The 22,642-nt window shown below is 40.7% G+C and overlaps 1 protein-coding gene across 1 annotated transcript in view; it reads right to left on the bottom strand.

Moving 5' to 3' along the window:
• Window positions 1-488: 488 nt before the first annotated feature.
• The window catches only part of LOC135890899 (S-adenosyl-L-methionine-dependent tRNA 4-demethylwyosine synthase TYW1-like), a 123,065-nt gene continuing 100,911 nt past the window's right edge, over window positions 489-22,642 (bottom strand). Inside the window, exons 15-16 of the mRNA XM_065418373.1 lie at window positions 15,106-15,273; window positions 489-710 (exon numbers count right to left, since the gene is read on the bottom strand). Coding sequence (XP_065274445.1) covers window positions 489-710; window positions 15,106-15,273 — 390 coding nt within the window. The remainder of the gene's footprint in view (window positions 711-15,105; window positions 15,274-22,642) is intronic.

Here is a 22,642-nt window from a genome sequence, read left to right as displayed (position 1 = left end):
GGTCAGGCTTTTAAAACCAGAGCTCCCAGGTTTCATGCCCTCAGACAACCAAACTAGGGGGATAGTTACACTGAAAAATTCAACTCTCCCTATCATTGTTATTGAAACAGAACATTTAAATGTTGAAACAGGAAGCAAACAGGTGCCAGCTCTCTCCACTCCAAAAAGTTGAGCAACAAAATAATAAAAGCTGTAACACTAAATTGTGTGGGCCACAGTTACTCTCTAATTGCAAAGTCTATACACAGAATAAAATTTACATGGCACCATGCCAATTATTTATATGGATCATTTGTACTAGATTAAAAAGTGTCTAATATTTTAAATCGCAGAGCTAGAAGGAACAGAAGGGAAGAGATTACCAAGAACTTTTGCCTTTTTGTTGCTGTCAAGGGTCAGGGCTATGTGCAAATATTCTGTATCCAAGTTACGCTATACAAGTAAAAAAAACCAAACAATAGCTCTAGCTGTCAATCAGGTTAGTGATATCAACACCCTGAGATGTCCTTTGTTTTGTTCTTTCGTTGAAATCTAGTGTCCAAAGGATCAAAGCCCCTCTCTCTGGAGCCAAACACTGCCCAGTGTGGTGTTTTGGCTATGTAATCTGCTGCGGTGAAGGTCTTTGATCCCCTGCTATTTTCATACTCCTGGACCAGCTCCTGAAAACGATCATAATCGATCCACGTGCACCATTCTCCATCGATCTTGAACTAGAAAGGGGAAAAAAGAATATTGTCATATCTGGGAGCAATAAAGAGTACCAAAAAAACCTGAATATATACTTAGCCAAGCTGATGAATTCATAGCTACATTTTAAATTGGGTCATCAAACTGCAGCATTCTTATTCTCTAGACACAGCGTTTCTCCCAGGGAAAAGAAGCCATCCAAAAATTAAGACATGATAACGACTGAATGTGAAAAACCATATAGACAGTGTATTGTTCACCATCAATGGAAATCCACTTTTTCCAGTTCACATCTTGAAGCTTGACAAAACGCAGACAGATGTGGAACAGTCCCTTTTCTTAAGGCGCTAGTCAAAATTGAGTGTTATCTACTGGCATATAGACGTAATTTTTTGGGTGCATTACCTGCATGTCAAAAGTAAATGTCCTTCCGATCCTGTTAACACTCAGTGCTGCCTCCTTGGAAGGAATACCTCATCCTATCCTTTTTGGCTACACTCGACAGCCTATTTCGCAGCCATCTCAGCGTTCACCCAAGCGTTCATTCTTATATGAAGAATATGGTTTCAGGTGCTGGAAAACACTCTGTCGCAGCCTTGTGTGTTACACAATGTCAGTGAGGTATCCCTGTCTGGAGAATATTGTCCCATCACAGTGATCAACCTGCGTAACAGCCATTATCTTGACTGAAACACTGGGAATTACAATGGGTTCCTTCAGAGCTAAAAGCAAGAGATGCTCCCGGTTCAGCTAAATAGCCAAAGCCTTGTAGCTGGGGGCTTTAACAACTCATATCCTCTGCAGATCAGCATGGATGAGGACTTGTGACACACTCTCACCAGTGGGTTACATAAGCAGGCTGTAATACCAGCTAGAGGACATTAGCAACCACCGAGTGAAACAGAATAGGGTAAATAATACAGGTGTGCCTTTGTAGGAAACAGGTTTGAATTATCCTTCAAGAATAAGAGGACAGCATCTGGGGAACAGAGAAAGGAAGAGAAGCTTAATTACATGAATTCTACTCTTATGCAATGGGAATTTTAAGAATTGCTTATTTTGACAAGTCTATACTGCATTTGTCTAATAAGCCAGCTCTGCTAATTTATCAACAGCCTTGACTGAATCCTCAATTAGGCTTTATTGGAGCTAAGTAAGTGCCTATTACACACTCCATCCAAGAAAGACTGAGAATGTTCTGGCACGGGGGATGGGGGAGGGAGAGAGGGTGTTTAAAAATTGAACGTTATGCATTTAAATCGCATCTGACTTGGTGCCCAAGAGCTAAAAGCTTTTCAGTAGGAAAAAAATGCTGACATCAGCAACATTTGAAATAAAACTTTGCTCCTCTTAATATATTGCTGTCCATCTAATAGTTATGAAGATGGCTTGTCTGAAGATTCCTCAGCATAGTTCTCTTAGCCAAGAACGGGAAAATGCAGAGTCATAATTGCAGGCAATGATTGCATTGTCAAATACTTTTTATTCAGTGTTTGCTCTAAATATGTGATGATACGAAGGCCGTGTTCAAACCAGGCGATGTATCTATTGTTCTGCATACAGCTAATAAATAAAGCAACTTCCAATTTAAAGAGACATTTTTGCCTATAAGGCAGTGTGGTCTAGTGGATAGGGTAGTGCATCCAGTGAGAGTAGACCTGGGCTCTACATCTATTGTTGTCCCTGACACTGGGCAAGCCACTTCACCTTTGTCTCTTGTCTACTCAGACTAGAAGTTCTGCAGCACACGGAGACTCTTCCCATGTCCTATGCTCCTAGCACAATGGGGCGCTTCTCTTGGCTGAGGTCTCCAGATGCAATGGTGCTCAGTGGCTAGAGTTGGAGAATGGGAATTGGGACTCCTGTATTCTGTTTGTAGCTCACGTTGACTCTTGTGACTTTGGGCAAGTCACTTAACTTCTCTGTGCCTTACTCTCCAATCGGTCAACTAGCTATCATGCTCCCCCTATCCTCATGGGAATGAGAGAGACTTATTTAATGGCTTAAAAGAGCTTTGAACCCCTAGAACGAAAGACATTTAAGAAAGTTCATTAAATGTATCAGGATTCCAACAAACGTTGGCATACAATGCACACACAATATTTAAAGAGAGGAAACCAACAAATGGATTGTCATTGCAGCCTTAAGTATGTGATACCATGAAAGTGAACTGTTTAACACACAGTGAATCAATTTCCATGACTATACAAGGAACTCCATATATATATGGAATGGATCAAAGCCATTTAAAGAAGCGAAAATAAAGGGCAACCTAGTGGATGGTGATCAAAGATCAAATAAAATAGTTAAAACCTGAAACCAATTCAGCAAATGGATAGTTCAACAAGCCTACTTTCTTGCAAACTAACGAGGTGCCCTTACCTTGGAAAGGGGGGGGAAAAACCTTGCAATAATTATTTTAACTGCATTCAGCAGCTGACGAACTTTGTACCCACTCCCATAATAAGAAAAACGGCTATAACCACAAGTCATTAAGTCAAGATGAAACAAAGATATAGATTAAAAACTACAGCAACAGTCCAGACAGCAGACTACTCTAGCTAGCTAGATTATTAAATTGGTAACAATATGGTATTGTTGTGTATTATCTGAAGGATCAACAGAACTACCACCGAACCCACATCTGCACTGACAATCTAATCAATAGTGATTCAGTTTCACCCGCACTCAGTAGAACATGAATGTGTGGGTTAAAAAGAAATTAAACTCATGAATGGGCTATGTCGTCTTCTTCACAGCGCACAGCAGCTGCTACACATACAGAACTCCACTGCTGTCCAACTTAGGCCTGGTTTACACTGGGGGTGGGGGTGGGCAGGGGCAAGCTAAGTCGGTCTAAGTTACGCAACTTCAGCTACAAAAATAGCGTGGCTGAAGTCGACGTACTTCGATCTACTTACCGCAGTGTCTTCACTGCGGTAGGTCGACTGCTAAAGCTCCACCGTCGACTCCGCCTACGCTTCTCGCTCCAGTGGAGTACCGGAGTCAACGGGAGAGCGCTCGGCGGTCAACTGCTCCAGAGGTAAGTGTAGACATGCCCTTAGTTGGGGAAAGTGGTCTCTTACAGAGATGAGATTTTAAAAATGAGCTTTGGAGAAAAATTAGAAGCTTTTTATTTTAAATAACTACTTACTTTTTTCAGGCCACAATAGTGTTATATTTCATTGCTCTAACTGTCCTACTAAGACTACACTAATCTTTGTCAAAGCATACTAGAATAACTGGGGGAACTAAAATGGTATGTCCAGCACTAGTGTCCAATGGGCTATTTTTGTAACAAGAGGGCAGAATTCTTAAAAGTTATGCAACATGAACGGTCAGATTCCTGAAGAAAAAATGAACCCGCACAATCCCCTTAAGAAAATCAGACAGTATTCATGACCGAATGCAATTACATAAAGTGTCAATCTGCTTCATCTGATATGCAGGCTCTGAAAGGTCTATTTGAGCATTTCTTGCATACAAATAGCACTGGGAACCATGGGATCAAATGCTATTACTCAACAAGATCATACATATGCAAAAGAAACCAAGTGAGGACCTAAAACCAAGCCCTTATCAAAGCCCAAATAAACTGGGGTCAAACAGCAAAAACTTGATAGTGCAACAAAGGGAGTGTGCAAGAAACAAATAAGATCTGAATTATAGCAGGGAAACCCGTATAGAATTCCAAATGCAACAATAATAGTTGCAGGTCCATGCATGAAAAGTGTGCAAAGTGCTTAAAAAGGCACGTAAGAATCAGAAGTCATATTTTTAACTGGGCAACCTGCGGCACAGTGAAAGGAAGCAATTTAACCAGTCAAGGTCAATGCGAGTTGGGGGAGTTCCCACCCAGCTCCAAGCAAAAGATAGGCACTCATCACCAGATCAAAAATTCACCCTTTCCGGGGGCCCGGTTTTATTACACAAAGGAAATTCCAAAATAACATCCCAGGAACCCCAGGCTAAATCTTTTCCCAAGGATCCCTCCCCTTCAGGACCCGTACCAAATGTCATCATTCCCACTCTGAACTAGAGCCAGACAACCCAAAAAGTCTAGCCAAAGATGCAGGTGGTTCACGTTACTTATGGTTTTTGTGATGAACCCTCAACACTTGTGAAGTCACCTGGCACTATGGGGCCCTTAATCCCTATTGGGGTCCTTTACAGGCTTTCATCATGATCATCATCCATCTCCCATAGCAACAATCAAGCTAAGAGTCTATGGTATTTTGCTACAAAAACAGAAGAAGAAATATTTAATATTTTTAATGCTGTGAAGCAATAGCAATATAACGTGGATATGAAAAAGTCACCTTTAAGCACAGTTGATCATGGAAACCAATTATTTCCTCCAAGGCAATAAAATGAAACAAACAGTGGTGAGCGAGACAACGACTTCTTCGGTCGTCCACACAGATTTACTGATTGGAGTTCAACAATTTTATGAGCATTTTCCAGCTAGTGAAAGATTTAAGACTTTCTATAGTATTTCAATGTCCACACAAACAATGGAAAGATAATTCTAAAAACTCGTGTTATTAAAAAGGCCAATACAGTGGGGATTTTTTATTGTATTTTTCACTACCTAGTTAGTGTTTTAAGGTAATAAATACAGGAACAAGAGACTACTTTTTTTAGTTAGTTCAGTTAAAAAAAAAAAAAAAGTAACACAGGCTATGTGAGATTGTCTTTTCCAACCAGCTTTAAAATTAAGTCACTGAAGAGTGAAAACTCACCCCCTTTCTGGGGTTTGGCTTTAACAACAGTAAGGTTATATTAAGGTCTGCTCAGATGTTCACCTCAGGCTTGACTGCTCTACTGGTTCCTATCTCTGGGATGATTAGCCCACACCGTAGATGATCTTCCTCTATCTGATACAGGCATATTTACACCACCTTCATTACCACAGTATCTGAGCACCTTCCAGTACTTACTCTAGGGAGCCACTCCCCCTCCACCCTGCCTCAATATGCACAAAAACCCACTTAATTTCCCCAGCAAGTTCGGGGGGAAGGGGGGCAATCCAAAGCCTACTGAAGTGAATGGGAGTTCTTTCCATTGATGAACTTTGGATCAAGCCTGAGGGAAGAGGTTGATATGGGGGGGGGGGGGGGGGGGGGAAGGGGACACGTCATTTCAGGCCAACACTGACAGCACATCATGAGCTAATGTTGACTACTTTGTTTTTTATTTACCCCTAATGGAAGTGTATCTAACATTATTTCAAAGGGCATTATCTACTGGAATACCATTCCCACTTGAATTTCTTTACGCTGAAAATAGAGCAGCTTATTACGTAAAACTGAACATTCTTGAAGAAAAGAACAGATTAAAATGTGGAAAACAGTAAATTGCTGCAGCGCATATTTCTTCTCGTAACAGTACTTGCATAAGCAATTTTTAGTAACTAATGTATAAAGAATTTATGTTTGAGATAATATAATTTGTAGTACAATATACTACATTCCATCAGACACGCATAATTGCAGAGAAATAAAAGCCTCAACAGATTTATATGGAGGGGTATAATACAGAAGAGAAACAAAGACTGACATGAAATGCTACAGCTGAAAAATGGAAGTCAGCCAAAAATCAATTAGTTTCTCCTAATAAGAATGACACTATTATTCTCTTCTGAGGAATGTGCATTAAATTGGAGAATAAGGTGTCTCTTCATCCATTCACTTTGGCAGTTCTTTATATACTTATTCCCAGACAAAGAGAACGTACTCTAGGCAAAATAAGAAATTCAACCAGAGTGGTGCAGTGAAGCCTGTTGCCGTTACTATCCAGGTTTTACCCTTCTGGAGCTAATCCTGAGCTGGAAGGACACATCCTCTCGTGGGATGAGTGATAATTAGCTGCCCTGCCCACTTCATTCGTTAGGGTCTTCTCCTTGCAGACTGTCAGAAAGGCTGAACTGAAAGGGCTATGAAACATGGAATTCTTTCCACTGTTGACTGAACGGCAATAAGCATGTTGCATTTAATTTATGCGCCAAACTGAGGTCAAATGCAAGAGTTTAACTACACAGTAATTCTTCACACCACCACTACACAGGAAAAACAGGGCATTACTTTTTTCATCCGTTATTCTTTAATAACCTCAAGGTACATCATTTTACATGCAGAAGTTACAGCACTCCAAAAAATAATGGTTAAACATAAATCTTTTCTAGACTACATAAAAATCACTCGGTGGAAAGAAAAAGTAGTGCATGCTTCACTGGCATTGCTTGGCGACACAGAAACTGCTCCAGGATTGTACTGTAGGGAATGACCCTGCATTGGCAGAAAGATGGACTGGAGGATGTGATAGAGCTTTTCCAACTCTAACTTACAAAATTTTAAAATCTGGTTTCCGCAAATGTTCAACCAACATTTTTCCAGTCTGCCAACAGCACCACATGTTAAAAGAGGGTTTTTCACCAGCAAATATTGAAGGGGAAGCTTTTTAAGGCTGACAGACCCAAAGTTGAATTCTGGTTACCATCTTCCTCCTCCTTTATCCACCCATTAAAAAAAAAAAAACAAATGGAAATTTACTTTCCCACACCCAACTATCAGACATTCAAAAACTATTTATTAGGTTTCAACAGGAAGGACTCCAAGAGTGTTAAAACTCCAGCTTCTTAGCTGAGCACTCCAACTAGAGAGCTCAGAACATGGGCTTGTTGAGTTTTCCAACACACACACATATTGCTGTCCCCTTTGCTTTCCCAAACTGCTTCACACTCTTGTGAGCCAGCTTGGAACTAAACTTGACATGAACGATGCCTCAAGGCAACATTGTGTCTCTCTCCATCCGTGGAAGGCTCACAGAAACCAGAATTGTTATCAGAGGTTGCTTGTTTTTGCGTTTGGATCCCCCAGCCCCAGAGCAATTGGGGCTTGGGCGGGACTGGTCACACTTATCCACTTGCAGAAAATCATTTTACAAATAATGACCTTTAGAAGTGTTCCATGTTGGGCCCGCAAACCTTGAGAATGTCCCTTTAACTCTATTGCAAAGTACAGTCGTTTGACGAAGTACTTGATCAAAAAAATGACCACCACTCCCACACAAGTTTTATTGAAATGTAAGACTTAGCTTCAAAGCACTGGTTAGGGTTGCATCAGAACAACCCTCTTGAGTCCCTATTTTCAGCAGCTTCCCTCAGGTGATTTCTTACTGAGCTTAAACAATTCTTTTTCCATTAAACACAAAATGTTCTTAGGAAGAAGGAGTACAGATGTGCACACATAGCTTACGATGCTTTTTTTAGTTGCAGAAACTCTTCCAACTTAAAAATGTGCCATACTGTAAAGCCTGTAGGAACGCTAGCACATCATATCTGATACTCTCGTTGATTGCTAGTGGTCTTCTAACATGATTGTTACCACATGAACACACACCAAAATGCTTTACATTTTCAAAGCTGTCTCAATATATTTAGAGAACAGATCTGTAGAAGCAGCATGGTGCTCTGTAACTTCCCAGAAAGAACCAGTAGACCTGGGTCAAAATAAACCCATATTTTGCCAACTAAGAGCAACACTCCTCCCAAAACACCAGCATAAAACAGATGTTTCCTTTTAGGCTAATGTAAGTGCCACTCCATGAATTGCCCATTTGCTGGCACAGAAGGTAAGGGCTGTTGCCCATTTTCTTTCTTTTCCCCCCCATACATGTTCATGGAGACCAAGTGTATCAGCTCTGCAAGACTAGACAGCATTAAAATGGCTATTGAATGTGGGTCTACTGCAGTATATTATTCTCTGAAGCCATGGCACCAGGCTTACAAAGTTTCTACATGTACCATATTTGTGCACGTAATATATTGATGTACAAAGTGCAATACGATACAATGTATGGAACAAAGAGGCATGAATTGGCTACTGATTAATGCCTGGAAGCCAGGAGTCTGAAGGTACTCAAATACCACTGTAATGCGGTGCAGTGCAAAAACCTAGACCAACAAATAGATCTGGTTCTGGCTCTGCCACTAAGCTTCAAGTTATTTTACCTTTCCATACCTCTATTTTCCCCATCTCTAAAATGGGGATATTACTGTCACCTCCACTTTCCCTCCCTGTGTTGCTTAACTCAGACAGAAGGAGCTATCTAAGTGCAATGTAATATTATAGGAAGTTTCCTATTTAAAAGTTATGACCACTTTATTTACTTATCTAGGGCCCCTCAGTGCTTCAATTTTATGCCATTTTCTTTGCACCATTTCAGCATAAACCACTCTTTGTTCTCATTAACGTGAGCATTGAGGAAAATTCTTAAATTAGGTTAGTTGGGGAAAAAATTAATGCATTTTCTCATGCAACTTTCCAGCCTCAGTTCCTTAATTTAAACTGATGACAGTGAGATATCTTAATAAAACAGCTTTTATACATTCACAAAGTAGCATTAAACAGATTAACATAATGGCAGTGCACAGCATTACATTATGCAAATTTTCATAACAAGGCTATTTTCACCACCTGCCAATAGAAATCTGTCTGAGTCAACTTGAATAATTCATTAAGTTATTGTGGACAGTTCCTTTACCTATTTAAGGTTCTTAATATATGCTTTCTTGTATGGCAGGAGTGACTGGACTGGAGCTGATGTGAAACCAAAAGAAATATGTCAGACAGCTGAATTCTATCAGGCTCATATCACCACTTCTAATTCAGAACTCAGTGTTACTTTTTAATTGCTAGTTATAACTTTAGGCTCCATGAGAAGCAACTAGGATTAAGAGGTGAATCAAGTCAAACATGTGGCATGGAATGTTATAAAACTCTAACAGAGTATGGGACATGTAATTATGAGAATTTTACCACATACTGTATCCTAGGGGTAAAAACAAAAATCAGTATATCAGCACTGACTGCTGGAGGACAATGATATTGGTGCAGAACTATATCTTTCCAGAAATCTTAAAAACCACCATCCATGAACAATTTCCATTCCCCACCCCACCCCCAACAATCTATCTCTGCCCATAAGTACCCTAGTCACATGATTTGTAAACACTTTAACAGCATTATCACCAGTTTAGACAGTCAGATCATCATTCAAATTTAGCACTGATCAAGTTTTATACATTCAATTTGTCATCGCACTTTCTAAAAGAGTTAAAGCCTTGCAACATGATGTCTGTATCATCCTCGGTATAGTGGCATAATGCCATCCACACTTGGGATCTCTCTTCTGTAACTTATTAGCTGCTATTTATTAAATCTAATCTTATGCAGATTATTCTATATAAAAGATGCATTATTGTAGATTTTTTATATATATAATTCTTACCATCATCATTATGGAGCAGCCCATCTACCAATTAAGCCATAGATTACACCCAGACAGTTTTAATTCTAATGGATGAAAAATGGATTACTTCAGAATACCCACAGTGCCCTTTTTAATAACTAACAGATCAAGCACAGCAGAACCAACCTCATATTTTGAGAGTGACACTAAAGAAAATCACAGAAACATCAAGTTACAATCCCATGCCTGCAATAATATTGCTGTCGAGAAGTTAGACTATTTCACTCAGGGTCGGCTCCAAGCACCAGCTGAGTAAGCTGGTGCTTGCGGCGGCCGATTGTTCGAGGCGGCATTCTGCCCAATCCTAGGGCGGCACGGCCGCTTTTTTTTTTTTTTTCCCTTGTTCCGCTCCGGCCGCCCTGTAGGGGGCGGCGGCGCGGAGAACCAGAGCGCCCTGCAGGGCAGTCCTCTTCCTTCCCTCCCCACCGACCGGAGCGGAGCCCTCGCGGCAGGCGGCGGCGCGGCGGGAGGGGCCGCGTGGCAGCGCCCCTGCTGTAGCCCTGGCCGCCCCCTTCTCTCTCTCTCCCGCCCGCTCCTTCCCCCTCCCCCTCCCAGCTGGTCCCCCTGCACCCGCGCCGCAGGTTTTTTTTTTGCTTTGCCGTTCTGGCCACCCCGTTTTTTTGTTTGTTTGTTTGTTTTTGCTTGGGGCGGCCAAAAAGCCAGAGCCAGCCCTGAAATTTCACTGACAGGTTAGGGAGCTACATGGGTCTCCCTGCTTGCTGTAAACACAGGGATGTTTTATATCTGGTTCAAATTTATGGCAGCGTAGGCTCAATTCTCCTCTCACAATGCAACTCTACTGTCGTCGGTACAATGACACTGACATCAAACTAGCATAAACAAGAAGAGAATGCAGTCCAGATTTTGGATCCCAGGTTCTAGGAGGACAGAGAATGCTTATACCCAAAAATTGACCTGCAAAGTGTGGGACTGTTAGGGACAGGAAGGAAATAAAATGCTCTGGATCTTTCTGAGAAACAAGGTGAGTGAGGTAATATCTTTTATTGGATCAGCTTCTGTTGATGAATGAGACAAGCTTTGAAGCTTACACAGACCCATGTAGACCCAATCCGCCACCCTCTGAGGGGTCAGGACCCACCCCACTGGGAAACACTGATTCTAAAGCACTGCAGCCCACAAAATCCAGTGCTGAAACCTGCAGACAATGTAGAATACAAGAGGTACTAGGAGAGGGTTTGAGCTATAACCGTCCCATACAGAGCCAAACATCCCCAAAGTTTTGGGATCTCTGGCTCCACCGTTTGGATTCAGATCCACCTATACAAGGTCTGTCAATTCACAGATTTTAAGATTAGAAGGGACCATTCAATTATCTTGTCTGACCTTCTGTATAACACAGGACTTTGGATTTTACCTATTTACCCCGAACTTTGATTGTTTCTATCCTGTTTCGAACTGGGGACCTTCCACATGATAGGCAACTACACTACTGAAACCTCCTAAAGACTGATGAAGGTGGGATTCAAACCCACGCATGCACAACATAATACAGTAGTAGCCCAATGCCTTGCCCAACTGGCCACCTCAAAATGCAGTCTCCTGGCATGGGGAAAAAACCCAGGTACTCCATATGACAGGTGGGGATACTCATCACTACACCAAAAAGGAAGAAGCTCACAATATACTTAAATTCTTAAAAATAATCCTTCAGTGTTATGGATCTGCTTTGAGCTGATCAAAAATGAACAGCAACAGAAGTAGAAAGCAAGAAAGGTAGCACATAATACAAATAGCACTAATGAGAAACCGAGGAATGTAAAGCCAAAGAGACAGCACTGATGGAAAACAAACCCATCACAAAAACAAGGTAGGTTATTTAAAATCAGTATAATAGAATGTAATTAGCAAGCAAGGGTTTCAACACAATGGAATACATGGCAAACACCAGGGTAAAACAAATCCAACAACAGCAACAAAAGAGAAGCAGACGTTTTTATTCCAGAAATTACTGCGATTGTAACTTTCATTCAAAAAGATACTTGCTGCGAGGCATCTGCAGCAGATTTTCTCCCTTATTAGTCACTCACTCTGATTGTCTCAAGGATACCATTTATTGTTACAACACAAGGAAAACCAGCTGCCTAAGTTCTCTCTCTGGAAAGGTTATTAGAATTAATTGTTAAATTATAAAGTTGCCGCTGTCTTGATATCTCCACCAATTAATTCAAAAGCACTGTAATAAATTAGATTTTTGTACTTGAGTGTTCATAGGATTTGCCACAAAGCAAATGCAATTACTGGAGACTATAACAGCTATGCTGGGAAAATATAATCAAATGGGAGGGAGCTGGAATATTCTGGGCACCTAGCAAGGGGAGATGGAAGTCATCAGTTTAAGAAAAGAGGGTGCTGCAAAAGACACAGCTGGGAGAACACAGAAAAGACAAGTGGGACTGACATCTTCTGAAAGTGGCACACACTGGGCAATACAAGCAAGGAATAAATAGCAACAGTAGTAGTAATCCCCTTGGCTACTATAGGGCTATCTACCTTCATTGAACACAATGGCACTCGCTAGCAATGGCTACTCTACAGCAGTTAGTATCAAGCCAACCTCAAAATAGTACAAGTATCAGCTTCTTGATCTACAGGTTAATACAGATCTATTAACCAAGTTTTTTTAATCATAGTGGCTAATGCAACACTGAAAGCCAGATCCAACTTCCACTGTAATAAATGGGAGCCTTTCAGCTGGCTTCCATGGGAATTGCATTGGGCCCGAAGAGGTAAAATTTTCAAATGTGACTAAGTCCCATTTTCAAAAAGGACTTAGGTCCCGAAATCACATCCACTATCAATGAGTCAACCACCCAAATGCCTAAGTCCTTTTGACAATGGGACTTTTCAAAAGTGCTTAAGTGATTATTCATATTTAAAGCAATTGTAGTCAATGCCCCTAATTTAAGACAAAACAGATATTAAACTGCGCACTCTCTCTCTGCCATTTTTAAATTCTCTTGAACATGCAGGCATTTCAATGAAGGGTGGTTGTTTTTTTTAATTTGAACTTAATAAAACAGCTAGATTTTGCAAAACAGAATGAAGCAAATGAAATTTCTTAATTATTTTTACTATCCTTTTTTCTCCACTCATTTTTATTTTATTTTAAAGGTTCCTTTTATGCAGCCTAATGGCTCCCATAGCTCTGGTTTTCCACAAGTAAAATACTGATAAGTTTTATTCTCTACTGGAGCTTGAAATCCAGAATTAAAAAGGAGTAGAAATAAATTTCCTTTTTATTAGTTATTTTAGACCCTGGGTAATGATTGCTTCCAAGAGAATTCCAAGAAGAGAGACACCCTCTCGTCATGAATTTGGAAAGCAAAGTAGTTGTAGAATTCCTCACAGGTTAGTATCCATCTATTCTTGTTACTGTTAATAATGATGTTACTTAGATTATGTTTCGATGACCTAGGCAAAAATTTGTTTCCTTTCCTTAGGCCATAGACCTTGCTATGGAAGAGACTTTTCCATTGTGAATGCACTCTGGCACAGCTACCAGTTCCACCACACAAGATTTGAATTGAAAAATAAGGAAATATTATGAGGACACAGGCCAAGAAAGTAGCATGTCAGATTTTTTTAATCCTACTGCACACCCCCCTTTTTTTAAAAAAATGTGAATTTGGCACCTTCTGAAATTTCCTACTGGAAATTTTCAGCCACTATAATTTGTTGCAAACACCAATTAAAAATAACTTCTGATTTTCTGCAAGTCGGGATTTTAACCAAATAGACTAATTTGTTATTGTGTGTGTGTTGTAGTGCCCAGAGCCCACTGTGGTAGGCACAGTACACGCAGGAGACAAGAGAACGGCCCCAAAAGGAGTTCACAATTGAAGTAAATGATCAGAGGTAACAGGTGAATACCACACAGACAGACAGACACACAGCATAATCTAATACCAAGATAATAAGTAGTAATTTCATCAGCTCCCTAGACAGTCCTTTGTTTTTCATTTTTAAATGTTTTTCTGTACATTAGATCGCCAAACAGTACAATATTTTCCGTACCCCACACCCATAAAAATTAACCATCCTTTTGGCATTTCACATGCATTTCAAATTACTTTGATGGCATTTATAAGAAAAATATATTATATATACACATACATATATGCGCCACTGAAACATGCTTTGCCTACAAAATATTTTAGTGCCTGACAGAACCACTGGGCTGGTGTCGCTGTTATGACAGCAGTAGTAGTTTCAGAGTTGTTTATCTATCATTTATATGGATAGAGAATGTATGAAATTATGACAGAGCTGCTTTATTGTTTGTCCTTTAAGATCTGTTTTCTAGAAATACAGTTGCAGAGATCTCTCAGATACTGCAAACCAGACACATCAAGTTGCTCTGAGAGGAAATTTTTCCATGCTTAACACCCACATATCAATTTGTCTTGTGCAGAAATTGTTTATCTCAGAGAAGGAACGCAGTCCCCAATGCTCCTCCAACTCGGAGTAACAGGAATAAAGATGTCTACAGCTTTGACAGGAATTCTAATGATTCAAAAAAAACACCCAAACTCCTCTAAGCTCTGGTGCCCCTTCAATGTCTAATCTGCATGGGGACACTCATTGCTGAACATTATTAAGGAAGAAATAGGGGCGGGAAGTAGAACAATCAACCCATCCCCATTTAGTTTGTTCCTGCTGCCAAAAAATACAAAGCAAAGACAGCAAGATAGATACGTTCATTTTCTTTGAGAGCCAAAAGACTGTTTGATATTTTCAAGATCTTGCTTGTGTCATCAAGGACAGTACTGCAGGTTGTAACAGGACAGTCACTGAACCCATAACAGTCTTATAAACTAATCCCCAGAGCTCCATGGGATAAATGCGTTAAGGGATTTTAAAAAAAGCTAATCTTTCAAACCTAGAGAGGAAAAACCTGCTGAACTAGAGCAATTGCTTAGACTTAGAAAAATCGGGATGGGGGTGGAGGGTCATAGGGGCCTATATAAGACAAAGTCCAGAATATCGGGACATCTGGTCACTCTAAGCTCACAGCTTTTAGGAAGTGAGGAGTCAAATCTTTCTATGCCGTGTCTGTTTTCACACACCAGGAAAAAGACGCAATACCTTTTTGTGAGCTATCAGGAGGCAGTTTGAGTGTTCATGTTCACACGCGATGTCATAGTCTGGAATCAGGTCAGCCAACTCCCGGACGAAATGCACCACCTCTTCGTGCCAGGGGACATTGGCCATGGTTAAGTTGCTGGCCGAGCTTTCACCGCAGTACGTCACTCCCTGTCGAAACACATTGAAGTAATTACTAAATACCTTTTAAAGATGGCTACAAATTTAAGGCAGCATTTACACACGCACATGTACAATTCACACTTCAATATACTCTGCGAGCTCGTTTTTGACAATTTACACCCATATTATCAGCCAAAGTGTGTGTTGGATGGGGAAGGATGGTCTTGCAGCAAGAACCTAGGAAGAGAATAAGGAAATAATCTCACCTCTGCTGAAGGCTCTCTCCCCACCACTTTCGGCAATCCACGCCTCAATTTCCCCTTCTGTAAAACAGGGTCTAATCCACCCCTTCCAACTCACACACTTTAATGCGTTAGGGTGTGAAAAAAACAGCAGCAGCAACATAGCAAAAGTCGATATGGCTTGTGCTCCTATGCCATTTAGGCGCTTTTGAAAACCACACCTTTAATGTTCATAGACAGCTTTGAGATCTTCGGAAGGAAGGTACTATCGCAGTACAAAGTATTACTGTATGTACAGCAGCCTAACAAAATGTAAAAAGTTACAGAAGACTAATTCCTTCCATCCCCTCAAAAATTAATTCTCTACCACAGTGGTTCTTAAATTCTGCTCCCTAGAGCAGTGGATCTCAACCAGGGGTACACGTATTAAATTTTGTTAGGTATTCCAGGGGGTACATCAACTCATCTAGGTATTTGCCTACTTTTACAGCAGGCTATATAAAAAGCACCAGCGAAGTCAGTCCACTGTAAAATTTCATACAGACAATGACTTGTTTATACTACTCTATACTATACAATGAAATCTAAGTAAAATGTTTATATTCCAAAGGATTTATTTTATAATTATATGGCAAAAATGAGAGAGTAAGCACTTTTTCAGTAATAGTGTGCTGTGACACTTCTAATTTTGTAAGCAGGTAGTTTTTAAGTGAGGTGAAATTTGGGAGTACTCAAGACAAACCAGACACCTAAAAGGGGTACAGTAGTCTGGAAAGGCTGAGAGCCATTGCCCTAGAGAACTAACTGGCTCTCATTTGCAGCTTCTAAATTTATTTAAGAGACCATTGAAAATACACCCACTAACTTGCTACTATTACTTTTCAGGATACACAACTGTAGTTGCCAGAAGTAGAAGGAGATCATAAATAAGAAAAGGGGAGATAGGCCACACAGTTATGAATGGGATGTGCAGGAGACACTCATTATTATTAAAATGTGGTTCAGAATATGCAAGTTTGGGAAACCACAGCCTGCCTTAAACACAAAAATCTCTACATCATGTGAACTAGAAGCCATCTTGTGGGGCTGCTGCAAATGGCAGACTTAGCTATATGCCAGCACAGACTGCATTTCTGCTGCAACAGGTCAACTAGTCCACTGTTAGTAAAGCACTTTATTTTACTTCCACAAGCAGCCCAAGATCTCAAATAACTCACTACTGGCCATTTTAATTTCTTGCCACTGCTATTCTAAAAGAATTTGCCTGCATAAAACAGACAGTAGGAAATTACTGTAAAATACACACGCAGAATGCCAACATGAGGACCAGCAACAAACCCATTAGATATTCTTCTGGAGGGGTTGACGAAGGTAAGAAAATGGATGGCCCACCCAAGCCTCAAGCATGCACACTCCCATTCTCTCTTCAAGGGAAAATAAAAATCATCATATTGCAGGCGTGCAAATGTTTCCTAATCCTCTGTGCAAGTGCATGAAGTGTGACTCTTGGGAAAGCTTTGAGAGCAAAACTGCTCTGTTGTAAGGGGGACAAGGAGCAGTTATAAAGCAGAGGAATCTTGCATAGTGAACTTGGACTGCCCTCAGAAGGCAGGTGCTATGTGTGAATGCACAACAATGAAAGACCTGAATTTTAGAGCAAAAGCTTCAACTCACTGGGTCCAGTTCTCGCCTCACTGGGTCCAGTTCTCGCCTCACTTACCATGACGTAAATCACAAATAACTCCGTCAAAGTCCAAGGAGCTCTATTTGGGAGGTGGAGCGGTGCTCTTACCCCACTGTACAGATGGGGAACTGAAGCACAAAGAGATGAAGTGATTTCCACAAGGTTACATAGGAAGCCTGTTGGAAACCAGAAATGGAACTCTGGTATCCCATATCCCAGGCCAGCATCCTAACCAGTGGCCCCTTCCTTCCTTCCAACACCTCCTTCCTTCCTAGTGACAACCCTGGTTTCCTTTGCTTCACTTCAGAAAGACCTTCCCTCTGTTTCTCCCTCTCACTCCCATCTCCTCTGACCTCTATTTCTCAACATCCCTGAGAGGAAAAAAAATCTGAATTGCTCAGTAATATGAACTCATAATAACAAAAGTGACAAAGACTCCTGTTGTAACAACTAGCATGGCTTAAAGAAAAGTATGCCAGTTTTTCCGTTACTGTACCTAGCTGTATTTTCATGACTGTGTAACTCGGACAAATATTGGCTCCAAGATGAAAGCAGGAACATAAGGCCTCTGCCAGATGACAGGTAGATTTTTAAACAAGGTAAAGAAGATCTGCTTGGCTTTTTCAGACATGCAAAAGAAACAAGTTCCTAGTTTCAGAGGCTATTTTGTAGTTCTACAACTCAAAACCTGCAGCATTATCTACACTGAAATGTTGCAGGCTGTTAGTTTGTGTGTGCCATTTGAATGTTTGGGGGAAGCCAAATCTATTTTTCATAAATGTAGGGTCCTGAACATGGCACTTTCCTCCCTTCTAAGGCCTGGTCTACACTAGGAAACTAAGTCAGTATAACTACATCGCTCAAGGGTGTGAAAAATCCAACCCCCTCAGCGATGCAGTTAAACTGACCGAAGCCCCGGTGTCAACAGCACTAGGTTAACAGGAGAATTTTCCCATTGACCCAGCTACCGTGTCTCGGGGAGGTCAAATACCTATGCCAATGGGAGAATCCCTCCCCTCAATTCCCAGTGAAGGCAGTGGAATCAAGAATGCTCAGCATTGTTCAGCAGACACCTGGCACCTTACAGGACTGGGCTTTAAATGTACAAAATGAATTGGGGGGGGGGGGAATCACATTGCCCTGCTCTACTTAAATATTAGAAAGGAAATAAGTGTTTGAACACCATGCATTTCTTATGGACGTTAATACCAATAGGGACCAGCATGGAAACTCTTACAAACTCCCCTTGCTAGTACACAAAATGAAGGACATGGCATAGGAGACGCATTAAATTGCTCTGTTGACCCACATGCCATCTGATTTACTTACACAGCTTTTGGATACTTAAAAATCCACAAGGCCATCCCTGAGGTGTATTCACTCAAGCATCTGCTGTGAATTCAGCTAATTACATCATGTTACGGCTCTGTGCCATCCATGCACACCCCTTATGGCCAAGTGCATCTCTGTGGGTATGCCCTGCCTTAATTTCCCCATTTGGGTCATTAATAAGCTCTATCAGGCTTTTATGCATCAAACACCACCACCCTTTTAAGGTCTCATTTATTAATGAAAAGTTCAACAGAACACACAAGGAAGAGACCTTCAACCACATGTCTTAGCACTTGAGTCCCACTTGAGTCTAACTGTCCTCAAGGCCAGGTCCTTTATCCACGAGGCATTCTCAACTGGATTCCTTTCCTGGAGCCTGGACCTCTGCAAGGCCTTCCTTCCTGTTGACTACAGCTCTTCTCCTAGCAACATGCAGCTTCCTGCAGATTGGGCCTCCTGTGACTACATGGGATTTTGTGACCAAATAAAACATCCCCAATCAAGTAGCAAAGACGATAAAACGGCCAATGAGAGCGTGAGGTGCCCTCTTGCCTCTCTCTAGGAGCTTTCTCCCCTAATTGAGCTCTGGTAGTCTTTAGGTCCAGTCCAGGTGCTTATTAGCCAACTAGCTGTCAATCAGCCACCTAGGCAGTTAATTACTTGCAGGTGGACTGAGATGGGCTGATTCCCCTTGACATAAAGACTGTACTATGTTATATTTCTCAGTGCTGAATCTGTACCATACATTATACACACGTGTGCACAAACACATACACATACCAATCTTTCGTAAGAACTTACTGTAGCAGGATACACTGCTGAGATTATTCTGACATCACTATCTTTTAGCAAATTAACATTTAGCAAATGCTGAAAACTCTGATAAAAGTTGGCCGCTTTGTCCCCACATTCCCACTGGCCATTTTATTATCTTTGCTACATGATTGGGGATGTTTTATTTGGTCCCAAAATGCTATCAGATATGTGCCTTTAAAAACAGAGCACATGCAATTCTATCGAGGATTATGTTTTGAAACTTATGTTTTCCAATGGGAAGAAACTTGGGTTTCTTTTAATCAGCATTTGCATCTCCACCAAATGTTTATGGAGCCCTGATCCTTTCCAGCATTACATTCTCAAGACCCAATCCTGCAGGTGTTGTTAATGTTTATTATAGAATCATAGACGTGTAGGATCGGAAGGGACCTAAACAGGGCATCTAGTCTAGTCTCCTGCACTCAAGGCAGAGCTACGTAATAAGTAGACTATTCCTGACAGGTGTTTGTCTAACCTGTTCTTTCAAACCTCCAGCGGTTTTGTGTGCATTGCTGTAGCACCTCTGAAGCACACTCATAGACCAGGAGCTGAACAAAAAGACAGTCACTGCCTCAAAGGCCTGGGGGAAATCGACCTAAGATACGCAACTTCAGCTACGAGAATAGCGTAGCTGAAGTCGACGTATCTTAAGTCGACTTACCTTGCGCCCTCATGGCGTGGGGTCGACGGCCGCCGCTCCCCCGTCGACTCCGCTTCCGCCTCTCGCCACGGTGGAGTACAGGAGTCGACGGCAGAGCGATCGGGGATCAATTTATCGCGTCTACACTAGCTGCGATAAATCGATCCCCAATAGATCGATCACTACCCGCTGATCCGGCGGGTAGTGTAGATGTACCCAAAGAGTTTAAAATCTAGGTACTGAAGTTGAAGGTGCTGAGCACTAAAAACAGGGCCAAGTCCTTACATTGCAAAGGCTTGAAACGGGGGCAAGTGAAACATACAAGCAGGAGAGACTCTTAGGATAGTGGAAACATCCTTAAGAAGAAATGGAATTGCATTAATTAGAAACCATACTAGTTTTAGAAGCAATTGTTTTTCACATTTTTAATCTATGGTGGACTGCCTCTGTTAATCTACCCAAGTGAAAGATATTAAAGCGGCGTCCTGTAGCTCAGTACCAGTGAGGTAACAGATGCACTGTGCAAGACACAAGAGACGTAGAGGGAGTACTGAACAGGAAAGTACATTAATTTAACCCTGCACTGGAAGTTTGAAGAGATTTTAAACATGCCTATATAAAAGCAACCAGACACCCAAATAACGTAATATATATCTCAAAGGCTCAGCTGTACAGAGACAGCTTTGTAGAGCAATATTTTCCCCTCATTCATTATGCAGATTATGATTTGAGCAGCATGAAAAATGTATGATTACAGAGGGGGAAAAACTCCTAGGAAGCTACAACATGACTCATTCCTTTAATAAACTTCAAAGATATCATTTACAAGCAAAGAGAACGCAGTGGCAAATGGAATTACCAAGTACTTGGACGGCTGATTAATTCTCTCTCTCACACACACACACACACACACACACACACACACACACACACGAGTGAAAATCATCTTAGCAACACACTGTACAAAAGCACATCAGCTTTCAACTTCTTAAAACTTGAGCTAATTAACAGTGCCAACAATGCCTCTAAAACATACATGGTTGATTAGGGCAGTCTTGTTATATTTTTCAGCAATACCTGAAAATAGCGATTACTTAGAAGCCAACCATTGAAAAGGAAACAGTTCTATTATACACAATAGCTTATATATAAACTTCTCTGTAGTGGAAACATCAATGACACTCTCTTAATTAGTCTTTAATATGCATGTTTTCAGCATGCTAATTATAGTAACAGCTTTCAGACAAATACCTTGAAATCCAAACCTCTTCAAAAGTGTCTTAAATACTCGGGCCAATTTGTGCTTTTGGTTCTGCGCATGTAAATCCAGAGTAACTCCACTGAACTCACTGTGGATTTACACACTGGTGTAATGGAGCTGAATTTTCACCACTGATTTTATACCATGTCTTGTGCTAGGTTGGTTGTAATTACAGTGAATGAGAAACACAAAAAGGAGTGCTGTCTGGTGCTCACTCAGTCACGAGAGAGTTTCTTCTTTTGAGATTTGGATCCTTTCCAAGGACCTGAACAATCATGAATCATTCTAATCCAAATGGCTGTGGAGGAAGATTACCTGTGAACTAAAAATGAGAGAGCTTTGCTTCTTTTCTAAAATAAACTGCAGGCCTTCCAATTTAATTATTATGAACAAGAGAACTCTCTTATCTACTAAACCACTGATTATAAATTCATTAAACAGAGTACTGTGTGAAATGACAAAAGAATAAAGTGCTGCCATCAAAATGTGGCTGACCTACTATTAGAGAGACTGGATTACTGCTCAGAAATTGGGCCAATCTTGACCCAAGGCAAATGTAACTACCTTAAACTGCCCGTTGATGGATCAAATACTCTGCAATAAAAATGCATATTATTGGGATTTCAATATTGTCTAAAGCTATAATACACAGCTACTCCTCACTGAAATGTGTTTTTTTATATCCACGCTCAAGCTGATTGGACATCAGTTTATTTGCATCAATTATATCTGACATCCCAATAATTCAACTGTTTAGTCATGAAGTGCAACCACAATATAAAGGCTATTTCCATGAACGTGGGTTGTACTCTAACATTTAGAAATGGACTGCATAGATATTTAAAGAAAAAAACAATATCAAGTTTTAAAGGATATCATGTTCCAAATCTGGTTTGTTTGTACAAACACCTGCCCATAGAGCACTGGATTAGCTGTCAGGACAACTGATCACCAGCTCAGATACTGATTTGCTGTCTATCCTAATGCTAATCTCCCGCTCTATGCCTCAGTTTTCCCATCAGTAAAATAGGGATAATGATACTTATCCACCTTTACAAAGCATTCAGATCCACAGATGGAAAGTATTATGTAAGTGTTATTATTTACTCTATTAGCATTAGGTGGTGACAGTGTATAAAAATCATGGTCCAGATTTGGCGATCACCTTACATTGTGCCATAATAATACTTTTAATGATAACAAATACTTTCAGATATCTACATCAGTTTTCATGGTTTATACCTGCTATTTACTTTATACATTACTCTTGGCTTAGACAATTAAAATAGACGAGTCTTTCAGATTGGCTTCTGGTTATTTTCACACACTGATACACCAACACAATGCCGCAATGTTTGGGCTGCAAAAAGAATGTGGGGAATGATTAAATCAAAACAAAAAAGTAACCTGCTTTAATTTTTCTCTCTCTCACATCATGAAAA

Source organism: Emys orbicularis, chromosome 17 (assembly GCF_028017835.1).
Source record: "Emys orbicularis isolate rEmyOrb1 chromosome 17, rEmyOrb1.hap1, whole genome shotgun sequence".
Lineage (NCBI taxonomy): Eukaryota > Metazoa > Chordata > Testudines > Emydidae > Emys > Emys orbicularis.
The sequence above is the reverse complement of the archived record's forward strand: the minus strand, read 5'-3'. Positions and strand labels throughout refer to the sequence as shown.